General features: G+C 47.0%; 1 protein-coding gene across 1 annotated transcript; it reads right to left on the bottom strand.

Moving 5' to 3' along the window:
- Positions 1-262: 262 nt before the first annotated feature.
- Positions 263-1,750, bottom strand: LOC119438950 (kinesin-like protein KIF18B). Its single transcript, XM_037704811.1, has 2 exons — positions 552-1,750; positions 263-455 (listed from the first exon to the last, which is right to left on the bottom strand). Exons 1-2 carry the CDS (start codon positions 1,748-1,750, stop codon positions 263-265), a joined length of 1,392 nt encoding a protein of 463 aa, XP_037560739.1.
- Between the last annotated feature and the right edge of the window lie 14,629 nt (positions 1,751-16,379).

Genomic DNA, 16,379 nt, shown 5'->3' on the forward strand with positions numbered 1-16,379 from the left:
TAAATAGACAGTTAATTTGAGCGTAATATGCAAAAGTGATAGACAGGCGGGGAGACGGGTGATCCGAGTTTCTTCAGATTATTTTCTCTGATATGAATTATTCCGATTAAACGAAACCACGAAATAGTTTTATCTAAGACTCGCATAAAGGCGCACTGTGTCTCTCAAACTAAGTCCCGAGCGCCTCGAAAATATGCTGTTTTCCAAGCTGTTTCCGATCTCCGCGCTAGGCGACATGACGGGAGTTGTGGACGGGACGTCATTAGACGTCGCTGGACCACTGCCCCCCGCCCCCCTCTGGTTGACTGAGCGTGCAGCAGGGCGTCTCGGCGATCAGACAGTCTTTTCGCTCTCGCACCTCATCCTCAACTACAGCCTTCCTCAATTCCATCTTCTCGAGCTTACGCTGAAGGCGTTCGACCCTGTGCTTGTACTTCTCGATGGGAGAGCTGTACCTGCGTGGAAATGAGCACGTTCACATCGAGCACATTCTTTTTGGCCTGCAGCTCGATCTTCAAGGCCCACTCAGCGCATGCTCCAGGGTGCTGTACGTTGGCGTGCAGTTGAGCTTCAACGCCGTCGCTGTCCCAATCACAAGGACGTTGCCCGAGCCACCCAGCGAGTCCTTGAGGATGTGGGTGAGCTTGGAGTCCTGGTACGGCACGTGCTTCGTCCCCTTCTTCGAGCGGGGGTCGATGTAGTTGCCGAGGGCCAGGAGTGACAGGTTGAGCTTGGTACCGTTGCGCATCCGATCCTTTGTGTCCCTACTGGCCGCAGCTGCATGTTCCCAGCCGGCAAGGTCAGCATAGCACATCCAGATGCGAGTTTCCTTCCTCGTACTTGTCGCAGTCTCCGTTAATGTGACGTAGCTCTCGAAGATGGCTTGCGACCAAGAAGACTCAGCATTAGCGCGGGTGGCATGCTGAGACCGGTTCTTGTTTCCTTTCAAGAGCAGCTCGAGGAGGGTGCCGGCCTCCTTCACCTTGTGTATGGTGAGGTTCAATATGGCAATGCCCTTGGCCGGGTCGAGGCAAAGCAGGTCTTGAACAACCTTGTTGTAGACTTCCAGACAGGCGACTGCTACGTCGCATGTCTGGCCCTCTGACCGCAGCTTGTCCACGCGCTGGTAAAACTCGCTGGGGATGAGGGAGACCATTCCGTGGAATTCCTTGGAGCCCAGTAAAGCGAAAGCTTTGTCGGCGCCAGTCGAACTGCACGCGAAAATAGAGGAATTGCACCCTTCAAGGAGCATCGTCAGCATGGCCCCGGTGGTCTTCTCAAACACGTACACATTCTCTTTTCTTTCATCCAAGAACTCATCAAACGTGATCGTTTGGTTTTTATTGGCCTTGACGTTACCCCCGTCTTGAATATTGTGGTCCGTAAATATCCGTAAAGACTCCGCATTGGCCTTGGGGTCGAGCACATGGCACCTGTCGTCCAGCACGCGGACGATGCTTGTTGTCTGAAAGTCACGAACGCTCAGTTGGCGCACACGCACTGCCACGTTCAACCAAACCCCTGGCGACAGCGGGTCTTTCTTCGATTGGCGACGTTTCGTGGCTGACGACTGCGCGGCCTCGTTAGAACGTCTCTTGCGGTTTGGCGACACCATTGTAGATTCCTCCGTGGCAGGGTGCCTCGATGATGCGGGAGTTCGCCGTACCATGGGCGCGGGCGTGAGGACCACGAGGGCGGTGCTGGTGGTCTCGGAGTTACGATCGCTCAGTAGGCGCATGCGCACTGCCATGGTCAGGCGTACCCCGGGCGAACGCGGGTCCTTGTTCGATCGGCGGCGTTTCGGGGCTGACGAGTGCGCGGTCTCGTTGCAACGCCTCCTGAGGTCTGGCGGCACCACTGTAGATTCCTTCGTGGTAGAGCTAGAGCATCGATGTCAAGGGATCCATCCTAACCAATGACGTGGGCGTGATGATCTAAGATGGCGATCGTCCATTCGGGCACCGGGCGCCTTCTCCACCACGTGCTCGTCTTACTTCGTCCTCTTCATCACCGTTGGAGCCATAGGCGCCGTCTACGTGCTTGGGGGGGGGGGGGGGGCTCTGTCAAGTGTCATTACCAGATTTATGTTACCCACATAATTTAATGTTTCGCTTGAGCTGCCGCTACCTTTTCACTTACAATTTTATTACGGCTAAAAGCATGCTGAATCATCGTTAGCGCGGTCATACACGGCCTTTAATTCATAAATTAGCTTTATATCCTGACACTAGGAGGACAATAGCATTAGAAGCACCAGTGGCAGCTATATGCCCCATCCGTATTTTTTCATTTCGACTTTTTTTGCACTGAGGACACCATGCACAGACACAATACATATTTAAACATATACACAGGACAAAGGTAATTATATTTTAAAGAGAAAGAAGTAGTCAACTAGCAATTATTTCTACTGGTATGGATAGCACATCCCTAGAGCATGATTATGTTGCTTTGCGTGCTTTTTTCTTCACCCTGAAAAAACCTGCAGACTGCAGTGACCCATTCGAATGAGTTTTTTACCAACGGCATGTGAAATTACTGTTACTGGTATGTGTCTCAGTGTTGCTTTTCTTTCCACTAGGCAATGCCGACTTATGAAAAAAAATTTGACTCACCATCACGGCCCTGCGAATATGGATGTCAAGTGAAGCTGTTCAAAACAACCACTACAACTGCTTGTAGCGGTGGTTTTGAACCGACTATCAAGTAGAATCCTATTTAGTCATGTAGGAAGGCGACCACAAAGCGATTATCGCTACGATAACTCTAAAGTAATGAAACATTTCATACATCCATGAGCAGCTGTGATGGTTTTGCTACAGCTTCGATGGACATCCACTTTCGCAGGGCTGGGATTGCAAGTCAATTGTTTAATATTTTTCTTTGTCCGTAATATCAATATTTCTTTCGACTCTAAAGTTAGTTTTCTTCACAGTCTGACGAATTCTCATTGATTGCCCTTTTAAACCGTCTCGCAGAAAACCCGGTGTCGCTTAGTCGTCCGTGAGCGAACAATATCCGTATATATTTAGGTATATATGTATATGCCACGCCTTGCTATATGCCACGCAGTATAGGCGTGTTATATTCCCACACCAATCTATCACTAAAGTTGCTTATACCTTGTCTTACATTCTTGACAAAGGTATTCCTCGAAATTTTGAGAATGACAGCCCACAAACAAATGTCATGAAACAAAACACCGATAGCACGTGTCTTTTATGTTACATCTTCTCAGACTGAAATATTGAAAGTGCGAAACAATAACAGAAGCCTAAAAATGACGTAATTTTTTGGGCACGGCTGCGCACTACCTCGTGGATCGGCCTAAGCAAGAGGCCGGCTTTTCTATCAGAACGCTCGCCTTCGCACATAGCGTTCGTCCCAAGCGTTTCCGGATAAACATTACTGTTACATAAGCTGCAGTTCCCGGGAAGCGTGAGAAGCAGTCAGGGATACTTGAATGCTTTCGCGTACCACTTTGAAAGGCGAAGCTTAAGCGTCCTCCAAGTTCTTCCCGCGTGCTTCTATCCTGTGAGCTCTTTCACTGCCTAAACCTGTGATTTAACGCTGCACTGGTGTTTGTATATATATATGTGTGTGTGTGTTTGTGTGTGGTGTGTGTGTGAGCCGGTGTTAGTGTGTGTGCGCACTGTACTGGTCGCCAACCTATAAGGGCCCCCTCCAGTTAAGGGAGACTTTACGCCCCAGTGGTCAGTACACAACGAATCATCTACACCAGGTGCCAATGTCACATAACCGACAACAAAGATAAGTAAACGTGTCAATATCATCCACAGCCTTGTACTGCGCTTTTTCTCATAACCTCGCTGATGCTTTGAGGCAATGAAAACATTGTACATAACCAAACAGGCAACCATATAATTAAGTCTATTTTTCTCGTAACTAGTACAGTAACTCTGTATAGTCGAGCACTACTAGCTCGTAGCGCCCCTATTCCGTTATGCACGAAGTCAATGAGCAGATGCCACGGCCAGTGCGCTAGTCGCGTCAGCCGATCAGAAGTACGCGAGCACGTACTCCCTACCGGCCGTGCACTGAGGCATAGCCTCCGACATAGCGGTTGCTTGTAATCTCGGTTGCCATGATAGTGGTATAAATATTTCGAGCTGAGACTTTGGAGGTCCATATACGAGCCGATGTGGTAATTGAAAATAGCGTTCCGAAATCAGACAGGTTTATTTAAACGCGCTATAGTCAGCGCTGGGTCCATTAAGAGGCGGCTGCGGTAGCTGAGAGAGACATCGCGGGAGCAGCGCACTGTGTCAGGGCAGATGGGAAAGTTTGACAGCTTCGCTCGTCGTTCATAAGATGATGCAGCAAGGTCACGTGGCTCTCTCGACAGTTTTCTTCCTTGTCACCTCAATAGGAATGCCGCATGAGTGCGCTCTTTTAGATAATTAAGCGACCGATGAGCGTGAAGAGAAACGCGAAGCTGTCGCCTGACACTGACAGTGATCGGGGCCCGGCCTGCCGCTAAATGCTGATTCTCTGGGCAGACACGACACCGACTTTCGTCGGCCGACTGTTGGCGACAGTGTTTTCCTTCCTTTAAGCCGTTGGACACAGCGTTTTCTGTCCTGTAAACTGCTGTGGCCAACAGTCGGCAGACCAATATAGGTGTCGTGTCGGCCTAGTGGGAAACAGCTTTAAGATGTGACCGTCGGTCCCAGACCGGATATTTTCTGGCCACGTATTAGAAAAGAGTCGAATAAACATCCACCCCCTATCATTGGGTGACTGCAAACAAGTCATTTGGTGACTGGGAGCAAACGCGTAACGCTATAGTGCGCTCAGTCACTGACCTCACTCGTGTGGACCTACGATATCATTCGCGGGAAGTAGCGAGATGCTCTGCAGTAGCAGACGACGCCACACAGTAGGTGCTAGCTTCGATATTCGCTTCGCTGACCATCGACCGCAGGATCCTACTTGCAGGTGCGCCAAAATGGTTCCTTCTCATGCAGAGAGCCCTCACACACAGAAATCACCAACGCATCCAAGTGCGCACAAATGCGACCTCGTGTATGGCTACACAAAAACTGAGACACGCACGAAATAATGCAAAAAGCACTCGTGTACATTTGTCTTGATAGTCGCTTGACGGGAACCTGCCAGTACTAGCAAAAAAATGGAAACATTTAATAATCAGTACCTTTCGACATTACTAGTGTCTAAAAGCCCTCATATTGCAACATATGTTCCCCTGTTAAGTCTTGCCAAGTCTTCTCGCCATCTCTTGCACAGCAGTTAAGGGGTTCAGAGGGAACCGAGACAGTCAGGCGCCGCTAGTATTAGAAACTTGTATACTCTAAACAACTGCACCAAGATCGCCTGCGATATCGGAAAAAAATAAAAGTTTTCTTTTCTCTGTCTGCTTTCTTTTTTTGAGGGGGGGGGGGGGAGAGTCGAGGCGTTGGCACTGTATGACACAGCTCACGCGCCGAAAAAAAGAAAAAAGGACGGCGTCAACTACTGTGAATATGTGCTTCGCCAGCTCCTCAATGGGAGTGGAATGTTGGCCTTGCTCGTGGTTCCTGTGCAACAATGACACCTGCGATAGCTCTTCCGCATTTAATGAGTGCACTGTTCTGAGTAAGCGCTGGGATCGCCAGATTATTGAAATTATCCAAACTTTCAAAATTGCGCGGTTGGGCAATTCCCGTGTAATTAAGTACTCCATCGACAGGTCTATCGCCGAAAGAATTGTAATCTTTGTTAAACATGGACATCGTTTGTCATGGCCCAAGTGCGATGACGGGAAACGAGCCTACTTGATAATTATATACTAAAGTTGGCGAACTTCAAACTTCTCATCCGAAGACCCATGTTTCATTGGCATAATGCCGGGAGGCCGCCGAGATGGACGAGTACATAGCGTCATCAAAAAATCAACCTCATCATCATCTTAAGCCTATCGTTATAGCCATTGCAGAGCGAAGGTCTCTTCAAGCGATCTCCAATTATACCTGTCTAGCGATCACTGATTCCAACTTGCGCCTCTAAATTTCCTAATTTCCTAAATCGCAAGGACGTTGCCCGAGCCACCCAGCGAGTCCTTGAGAATGTGAGTCAGCTTGGAGTCCTGGTACGGCACTTGCTTCGTCCCGTTCTTCGAGCGGGGGTCGATGCAGTTGCCGAAGGCCAGGAACGACAGGCTGAGCTTGGTACCCTCGCGCATCCGATCCTTTGTGTCTCTAATGGCCGCCGCTGCGCGCTCCGAGCCGGCAAGGTCAACAGAGCGCATCGAGAGGCGAGTTTCCTTGCTCGTGCTTGTCGCATTCTCTGTTACTGTGACGTAGCTCTGGAAGATGGCGTGCGACCACGCTGACTCAGAATTAGCGTCGGTGGCATGCTGCGTCCGGTACTTTTTCCCTTTCAAGAGCAGTTAGAGAAGAGCGCCTGCCTCCTTCGCCTTGTGTATGGTGAGGTACAATAGGGCAATGCTTATGGCCGGGTCGAGGCACAGCAGGTCTCGAACAACCTTGTTGTAGACTTCTAGACAGGCGACTGCTACGTCGCATGTCTGGCCCTCTGACCGTAGCTTGTCCACGCGCTGGTAAAACTCGCTGGTCATGAGGGAGACCACTCCGTGGCATTCCTCGGAGCCCAGCAATGCAAAAGCTTTGTCGGTGCCAGTATAAATGCACGCGAACACAGAGCAATTGCACCCTTAAAGGAGCATCGTCAGCATGCCCCTGGTGGTGTTAATTCATACTGTAGCTTTATTTCTGCAAATCCTGACGCTAGGAGGACAAGCGCATTAGAAGCACCAGTGGTGGCTATATGCCCCATCCGTATTTTTTCTCTTCTACTTTATTTTAATTTGCACTGAGAACACCATGAACAGACACAATATATATATATATATATATATATATATATATATATAGGCATCCCAGCTATCATGCATCACGATTTAAAAAAAAGAGGAACCGCATTACGCGAAGCAAACTTGTGCGTATTGTTTCCAGTAGTATGGAGTAGCCGCCAGTACTTTTCACGTTACTGAGATTTAGTTATCTAATTGTAATAATCAATCTAACTTGAAAGTACTGTCCTAATTATCAAAATGTCAATGAGAAAATTGTATAGCAACATGAAAAACTCCCGATAGAGCTTTTTGTTGCTCAATACGTGCTACATAAATGTGTTTTTTCGCGTGTGAAGTCAACTCGCGAATACACGCAGGATTGCCCCGCGACTGGCAGCTCGAGGCACTTTGCGTGTATTCGCGGGCTTCTTTCACGCTCGGAAAAACACATTTATTACACATTATTCAGCTGCAGAAAGATCTATCGGGAGTTTTTCATTTTGCTCTACAATTTTTGATGTATATTGATAAATATATATATAAAACTGAGTAAACCAATCAGTGGCTGATTTCGTACAACTTGTGATTCACCACGGCCAAGAACGCCCGTATCGGAAAAAAAAAGAAAACAAAAAGAAACATTTATTTTTATTCCTGAATAGGGCATATGCAAAAATATGCAAGCAAACTTCCCTATACATGTCGTTTCGCCCAAAAAGATGATGGACGTCGCCTTCGAAGTGGGAATAAAAGATGAGCGCACGATCTATAGTGCCGCTATTCGTGCCACCATTTGTTCCTGACTACATTCTCGGTGCTTGCATGCGTGCCTTCGGCTGAATGGCCGCGTTGAAGATGTTCTTGAAGCGTGACGACAAATACAGGAGACTAGAACACGTAAAAATAGGACAGTGGTACTGTGTCACGTGAGCAGGCCCTGAAGGTTGGTCATTTTGTGTATATAGAGGAGTCTAATAATGCGACATGAAGAAACAAGGAAAAGGAATAGGGGGAAAAAGGGAGGGGGGGGGGGCACTAGGCTTTTGCGAAACGCCGAGTTTAAAGAGCGTTCGCCACTTCTACCAGGCGTTTTACCGCGCTGCCAACTGAACTGCATGTAAGCGTTAATTCCCACAATGCCACGCTGCAAAGTCGATAAAAGAGTGCAAAACATTTATAAATTTCAAATAAAAGTCTATTTGCAGTTTGCATCAGCGGCTCTGCGAAGTCAGCTTATTGCACTTCATCTCTACATAATAAGGAACTAATGTACAGACCGTCTATAGGGCAGTATGCAGGGAGCCCCGAGTTCTGCTCGCTCCTTAATTCCATCTGAGTGTGTGCTACGGTAGTGAGCACCTGGGTAAACACGAATGTGACACTAGCGCATATCGCTTCATCATTCAGCCCATCATATTCGTGTAAACGTGAACAGTTATCGGGGGTATCTTAGTGCGTATATGTGAAGCAGCCATTAACGAAGTCAAGTAAACAGCTCGCGCATCGCATCAGACTGCAGGGAGAAAAATCCGAGGCGCCATGACGTGTGCTGTATCTCCCGCATTCGCATGGCAGTGTTATGCCACACGTCTTTGAACCAGCATTCATCGCGGTTATTTGAGCTTCCCCGCATGCTGCTGGTGCCCAGCCTTATACGCAAGATGGGTGAACGACCCATCACTTAGTTTAACGTTAGCGCAGTAGTGGGAATAATGGAAATAGAGTTACCGTTCGGCACACGACCTTTGCTAGAAGTGAGTTTTAGTATAGCGTCATAGCGTACTTATTGTGCGGGACGATATTCAACTATGCTGCACATTTCACCTACAAAGTGCACATAAGTGATCTTATGTATTTTCGAAGCCTTGCGGGTGCGTCCGAAAAGTGGGAGAGAGAGAGAGCACTGACAGCCGGGAGCGCGATTTACACTCTAACCTCCTTTTAACCAAACGGGATATAACTAAATAATAGTTACAACGAAGTAAATTAAGTTCCCCTTGAAATTCACAGTAAGATCCATGTACTTAAAACGTCGTTTTAACGAAGTGGAATTGTCTTGCCAATTGATATAACGAATAAGATTCGTCTCTGAAACCAAAAAAATTAACGACCGCTGCGCGCCGAGTATACATCGCTTTCCGCGGGGTTCTGCACTCCTTCGCCGCGGCAGTTTCAAACTCCCGCGGCCCCATGTCGAATACGTCGACAAGCAACACTACTCTTTCTCAACGCCGAGCACAGCTGCGCACCTGCGCACAAGCAGCAGCTCACTGTCGCGCCTTGACTACACGTGGTTACTACAACAGGTTTGTTCGATTCAGAAAAGGTGCACGGCTCCACAAACAAAGAGGTGCAGGTAGTGCCAATTATAGTGTGCCGGGCTGCAGCCACTCACTGCAAGGTTCAAGGGTGCACTGCACCGCAGCGGCACCTTGCCTTGCACCCCGTGCAATCGAGCACGGGGGTGCAGGGTGCAACATTCTTTCTCGGGGAATCGAAGACCTAGGTGCAGTGCACCGTTAATAGGTGCAGAAAATGCAGAGAAATTTGGCTGAATTCAATAAACCTAATATTAGCTGTATTTGTCTAGTTCAGCTCTGCGCCACCAGGAGACTGGCACCGTGCAAGCCGCTCTAATTATGAAGGGACTTTAGGCCGCTCACGATTACGCGTCCGCCTCACGTTTACGCCTCACAGTGGAAGAGAGGGCAGCTATCTAAAGACTGTCCCGTCAGGGGCTAAGTCGCCTGTTCCACACGCAGAAGATTATTTCGTCTGATTATTCAAACTTCATCGCATGCGTTACCGTATAGCGATGGCGCGGGCCGCAAAGCTGTCTTCGTATTTCCATGGTGACAATTGTACACCCCATTGAGAATATTGCAGTGCAGCTGTTTACCTCTAGCCTTAGTATGCCTGCCGCGCAAGTGTCCCCGGAGGGGGGGGGGGGGGGGGGGGGTACCCTGGCCGGCTTAAGTCTGTATCGGGGACACGGTGCGTGGACCCACACGGAGACGGGTAGGGGAGAGGGAGAAACAGTGTGGCGACGGCGCCTTTGTACGTTGCCTGCGGTTCCGTGGTTATTGACCCTTTTCGCGGTGATCGCGTGGGCGTTGCCATGTTTGACCACGTGGTGATGCATTCATTGCTTGCCTCAACTGCCTCCGTTCCCTCCGTGTTTACAATGGGCGTGTATGACGCCGGTGCGGCTCAGGAAACCTGTTTCGGGACATATGGTAGACGGCGACTGGATCGACGACACGAAGCTTTGGCCACAGCTTCAGAGGATATGCAAAAGCGCTTTCGGAGCTCATTAAGCTTTATCCAAAACGGCGCGAGGAGCGTACATGGTGCTTGTTCTAATTGCGAGGCTAAATATGTATTCGAAGCTATCTAAACATTCCGCTTATGGATTGAATCAGGATAAGTGTGCCTTGCTATTCGTTCTTCATTTGGCAGCTGCATTGAAGCAGCAGCTTAAATGTCACGTTTCTGACTTAGTGAAGTTCATCGGTGCAGCCAATCTCTGATTATTTTCAGTGCAATCGCTCGCGGGAGTGCTGAGTTACAATATATTTGTTCTTGCTGCACAAAAGGCTTGGAACGTAGCTGTTCCGTACATTGTCATAGCTTGGAGCAAATGTGTATTATCGCTTTCTCCTGTGAACTGTCGCGAAAAATTCAGCTTCGACCATCCGCGTGCGGTCGGCGTAGTACGTGGCTAGTACCCATGCTTTGGCGCATTGATTCAAGTGTGCGCCCATTTACTTATTCTTAAGAAGTTGGCGATAGAGTGGGCGTAAGTTTGTGCGCGAGTTGGGGTATGTGTGTTAAGATAATGTGCACGAAACGTATTATGCCAGGAAGCGGTGCATCTTCCTCTGTCATCATTTACCGAGCGGAACTCACTTTTACCGACGTTCCGGGGTTGTAGTCTTTTCTTTGGAGGTTAGCCATAAAACGCTGGCGGATGAGTTATATTTCGTTATCCACGAGCAAAGTCGTCGCGAACGGCCGGCAACAAAAGTCCGTGAACTTGGTCGCGCAGGTTCATTCCATTACTTAATATGCCAGTCACTATTTTTGAAGCCAACTACTGCAGATGTCTTAAATCCACCGCTCCGCGTTTTGTAGCGTGAATTGTGTACAGTGCGTGAGCGAAAACCCAGTTGCATTTCCGCCACGAAGAAATCCCGGAATCCTTGCCATAGACAGTTTCACTGTAATATGTTTCGCTACAAATTTGTTGCAAGTTAGCGCAGTGCGTGTCTGCTCTGGCTCCTATTGCGTCCCCAAGATGTCGCATAACAGATTCTCAAGTTGTTGTTGTTGCCTCAAAACATGGCTCGTACCCACAGAGGGGGATTGGCCACATTAGATTGTTTGAAATGTGCGTCTAACAAAACAAAACGGGAGAAAGGCACATTTAATACAAAGCAATATTCAACGCAATGCCAACAGAAAATTTCAGCGGGCATATTCATAAATTTAGGGGGAAAAATAAAGTGAAGTGTCCCACGGTCGGTACCCTAGCAGTGAAGCCTTCGTGACGCTTCAATAAACTTGTGGGATAGCAGAAATCATTGACCCATGGCTTGTGCCTAATTGACACGCACCAAAGGACAAAGTGTTAGGTGTAGTAAGCGCTAAACCCAGCTTACTTGTAGGAAATACTAGGAACATTCTGCGGAGGGAGCAGAAGCGGCGGTAAGAAAGAAAGAAATGGTCCATAGTTTCTGGTTCATTACAAAAAGAACAAAGGTTAGTTATAGACAAACCAGATCTATGAAGGTAAAAATTTAGGCGGGGAACTCTACAACGGAAGCTTGATAATGTCACCTCGCATTGTCGTGAAAGGCATTTGCTCGTGTTCCACCGGAAATGTAGAGGACGAAAATCCTCTGCGGAATGTAGGGATGATTTAGTAGAATTTAGAAATAAAAAGCGTTTAAATCTAGCACATGTTATAAAAGCGAAATCAGGAAGGATATTTAAGACAGGACCATTTAGTGACAATGATGCGAGCGAGTCAGCTGATTCATTTAAAGAAATTCCACTATGACCGGGGACCCATACAAAGCGGACTTCAGACAAATTGTCTCGAACAAGAGTCGAAAATATACTCAGTAGGTGTGAATGATTTGTAGAAGTTAAATGTGTACAAACCGACAGCGCATCGGTAACAATTATTACTTTCGATGTCTGGGTACCCAATTTTCTAATGGCTAGAATGATGGCCAGAAATTCTGCAAGAAATATTGGGGTGTAATCTGTTAGACGAAGAGCAAAAGACCAGTTAAGCTGATTTCAAAAGATGCCCACTCCGGCCTTCTCTGCATTTTGAGTAGCGTCCGTAGAAATAACCAAGTGAGACTGAAATTGATTAAGATGATCTTGAAGGAGACCTTCAAGTATGCGTGACGGAAGAAGTTTTGCGTGTTTTGGAAAAATATCATCAAAAATCAAGTTCACCTTTAACGAATCAGTTTTTGGAGAAATCAGGCACGGTAGGCGAACATGAAGTTTTGATAACAGCGTCTGAACAAAAACAACTTGAGGTTGCCGATAACGCCGCCAATGTGTTCGGAAAAATAAATCGAGATAATTGATGAAAACGGATTGCAAACGGGATAGGGATGTATCATAAAGCTTTAGAAAAGTCACGACAGTAAGCTGCTTAAACCTGGACTCAAGCGGGAAAATTCCAGCCTGCAGATAAAGCACATCATTAGCCACAAAACGTGGCAACCCAAGACAAAGACGTAGCGCTTGCCTTTCTAGCAGTATTAAAGGTCTTAGCTTGTATGCTGCACATCCTGAAAAAAGAACACAGCCGAATTCGAGAATAGGGCGGACGTCGAGTTCGTAAATCATCAGCAACGTAGCCGTACGCATACCCGTCTTTTTATTACTGAAACGGCGCAAGAATGCCATTGCACGTTCTCCTTTCCTAGCATTTGTTTCGATTTGCTGTTGCCAGTTTAGTGTACCATCATAGGTTATCCCCAAGTACTTCACAGCTGGAACTTGCGGTATTGGCTCATTTCGATAATGAAGAGAAATGAAAACGGGATTTGATAATGGAAATACAAGTAACGCGCATTTCTTAACGTTAAGGGAAAATGACAGTCCGTCCAGCCAGATCTCGAGTGCAGACAAATAAGATTGTAAAATTTGGTGCAACGTATTGATATCCCGTGATGAGGAGAAAAATGCAATGTCATCAGCATAGAGGTAGAGTTGCACATCCTGATGAGTTGGGACAGAAGATAACAAAATATTAAACAAAAGCGGAGAGAGAACTGATCCCTGTGGTACGCCTCTCGTCTGTTTATACGCCCCCGATGTCACCCCATCCTTGAAACAAAATAATTTTCGATGAGAAAGGAACTCTTCCACCCAGGCCACTATATACTCTGGAACAGCACAGCTCACTAATCTAGAAATTAAAATTCCATGCTCGACACTGTCATATGCATTTGTAATATCTAAAGTTACTAAAGCTGATGCGTTTCCTGATAATCCTGCGAGTCGAATGCGGCTTTTTAAATCAACGTGAGCTGACCATATTGAACAATGAGGCCTAAATCCTAATTGCCTCGAGCACAGAATACCCTTTGAAGAAGTGAATTCATTGAGCCGGACATGGATTACTTTTTCTATTATTTTGACTAGGTTCGATGTAAGGGAAATCGGCCGAATGTTGTCCAAGACATATCCGAGGTTTTGATTTTTTAGTAAAAGTATAACTTTTGCAATTTTCCAGGAGTCCGGGATCCACGTATATTGAAGGGAACTGTTAACTATATTCAAAAGCTCATTAGGGAAAAAGTTAAATAATAATTTAATCATTGCTGTTGTGATACGGTCAGGTCCAGGAGCCGATTGATGAGCAGTTAAAATGACATCGGATAATTCTGTCATGGTGACTTCTACAAACTCGTATGTCCAACTATGAAGCCCTCTAGGTCTAGGACACAGCGAAGAAAAACGAGCTTCAAGACCTTTCGCGATATCATCAAGTAAATATGCCGCTTCCTTGGGGGATAGTACATCGGAATGTGACCATACGGACTGCTAGAAAGATTTCTTGCTCCGTAGAAACCTAAAAAGTGCAGATCTTCTTTCTGGTTTTGATAAAGATGAATGCAGTCCGTTTTTTTGTTCCTCTTTAGCTTTTGCCGCAGTTCTTTTAAATACAGCTGCATAGAATTTATAGTCAAGCCAATTTTTCGATGAATGATTATGTTTGAGACTTTTCCATGCTGCTTTTCTGCACCTATAAGCTCGTGTACATGCTTCATTCCACCAAGCTGAGTTTGACGGTGAGCTCCCAGACATCACCGTAAACTCAGCGGACTTAATCGAAGAATGTAAAAGCGATACCACCGAGTCAGCCCTCCGCTGTTCATGACTAGGGGTTAACGATGATACCCCTGCATTTATAGCTGACTTATAAGTTTTATAATTAATGAGCCGTTTTTGCCGTACAATAGAAACCTGACGTGAAAGCATAATTTCAAATGTAATGGGTAAATTATCGCTACTTGTTCCATTATCAAAGGTGTCCCACGATGAAATAGCCATCTGAGCGGAAGAGAAAGTCAGGTCTAATGCAGATGAGAATCGCCCACGTAGAAAAGTAATTGGACCTGAATTGTGACATTGAAAATTCTTATCATTGATCCAATTCCACAGCCTCTTTCCACAAACATCCGTTTTCATTCCCCAAGATGTATGATGGGAATTAAGTCTCCTGCAAGGAGCATTGCATGTGAACAATTTCGGCACAATGAGTCCAGGTGATCAGTGCACTTGACTCCATTCGGGAAGTACACATTAGCCACTGTAAACGCAGCGCAACCAGGCAGTAAAAAATCTAAACCTAAAATTTCACAGTCTGAACATACATGTTCAAAAGTTACAGTTACCTTGTGGTACATTTTTGAGGAAACTAAACTAGTAGCCCACCGCCTCTACCTGGGTGATCTAAACGAAATGTTCGAAAATTATTAATAGTAAATCGTTGATGTGATGAAAGCCATGATTCTTGAAGTGAAATAATATCTGGAATTAGATTATGAACTAGATAAAGAAGGTCAACGTAACCGGAGGAAATAGAGCGGCAATTCCATTGAAGGACTCTTACTGATGCTATTGTGATCCTAGTATGGATGATTCCACGGCAGAACGCAACGCATCCTGCTCGTGGTGTTCAATATTTTTTGCTTTTTTCTCCTTAGATTTAGGAGAATCAGTTGGAGACAGTGGGAACTCTTACGTCTATTGCTGATGGTTCTAAGCCTCATGTGTCCAAAAGAGGTGCTGGGCACCGCAGTCGGTGATAGCGGAGAAGCCACGGAGGTATCAGACTGAACCTCTGCCTGTCTGTCCAAGTTTGTTTCTTCTGAATATTGAGCAGAACTAGTAGCCGAATTGGGGGCAGTAACAGTAGAGTGCGATTGAAGGAGGCTGTTGAATTTAGCAGTCAGCATCTCGGTAATACCTTCGGCAAACGTGTTGAAAAGTCGCTCCATCACTATTGGCATTGGCTTGTCAATAGCGGCGGCTACGGCGGCCGAAACCGTGGCTTCTAGGGATGTGGACTGACGGGATGCAGCAGCTGCGTATCCAACATCACGCTCTTTAATTTCTGCTATGGCTTCCGCACGAGAACAGTGGCGTTTCTCTGCAATCTCCAGCACCTGAATCTCCCGCCCTCGCGCAGGACAGTTATTATCCGTAGCAATATGTGCTCCATCGCACAAGCAGCACCTTGGCTCATCTACGTCACATGCTGATGCGGAATGAGAGCCGCCACAGCTGCAGCATCTCACAGAAGATCTGCAAGCATTCGCGCTGTGTCCTTATCTCCAGCAGTTTAGGCACTGCATGGGTCTAGGTGTCAATGTCTCCACACGGAATAAATATGGCCATGCCTTCACCTCGGACGGGCGCGTTAAGCCGGCGAACGAGACAATAACGCTCTCAGTAGGAACGTGGTTATCACCCACTGATCTATTGCATCTGTAGACAGAAACAGCACCAGCCGGAGAGAGCATCTTTAAGAAGGCCTCAGGAGTGATATTAGTGGGAACCCCGCGAACAATGCCTTTCACGCATGCAAGATGCGGTGGCACGAATGCACGAACCGCGATGTTAGCGAATCTCGAGCAGTTAAGTGGGTCATTGAGGCATTGAACGTTAGACGACTTACATAGAATGCCAGTCTTGCCAAACCACCTCACCTCCGAGATGTCAATGAAATGTTCCGTTGTGGCACGCAGCTCCTCCTGGAAGCTTTCCGATTCAGTCAATCGAATAGATCCACCATTCGTGGGAACGAGCGCCGCGGGCAAGGTATTCACTCGGTTCCGAAGAAAACACTCCAGAGGCACCGACTCAGTGGGACGGCTAGCCGACCAGGGCGAGCCCTGGCCGGGACCAGAGACCGGCATTCACGGTCCCTGGAAAGGAAAGGAAAAGAAACAACCTGTAGAAGGAACAAAGTACTGAAATCAATTAAAATGTGACCAATACCCTC

Source organism: Dermacentor silvarum, chromosome 1 (assembly GCF_013339745.2).
Source record: "Dermacentor silvarum isolate Dsil-2018 chromosome 1, BIME_Dsil_1.4, whole genome shotgun sequence".
NCBI classification, from domain to species: domain Eukaryota; kingdom Metazoa; phylum Arthropoda; class Arachnida; order Ixodida; family Ixodidae; genus Dermacentor; species Dermacentor silvarum.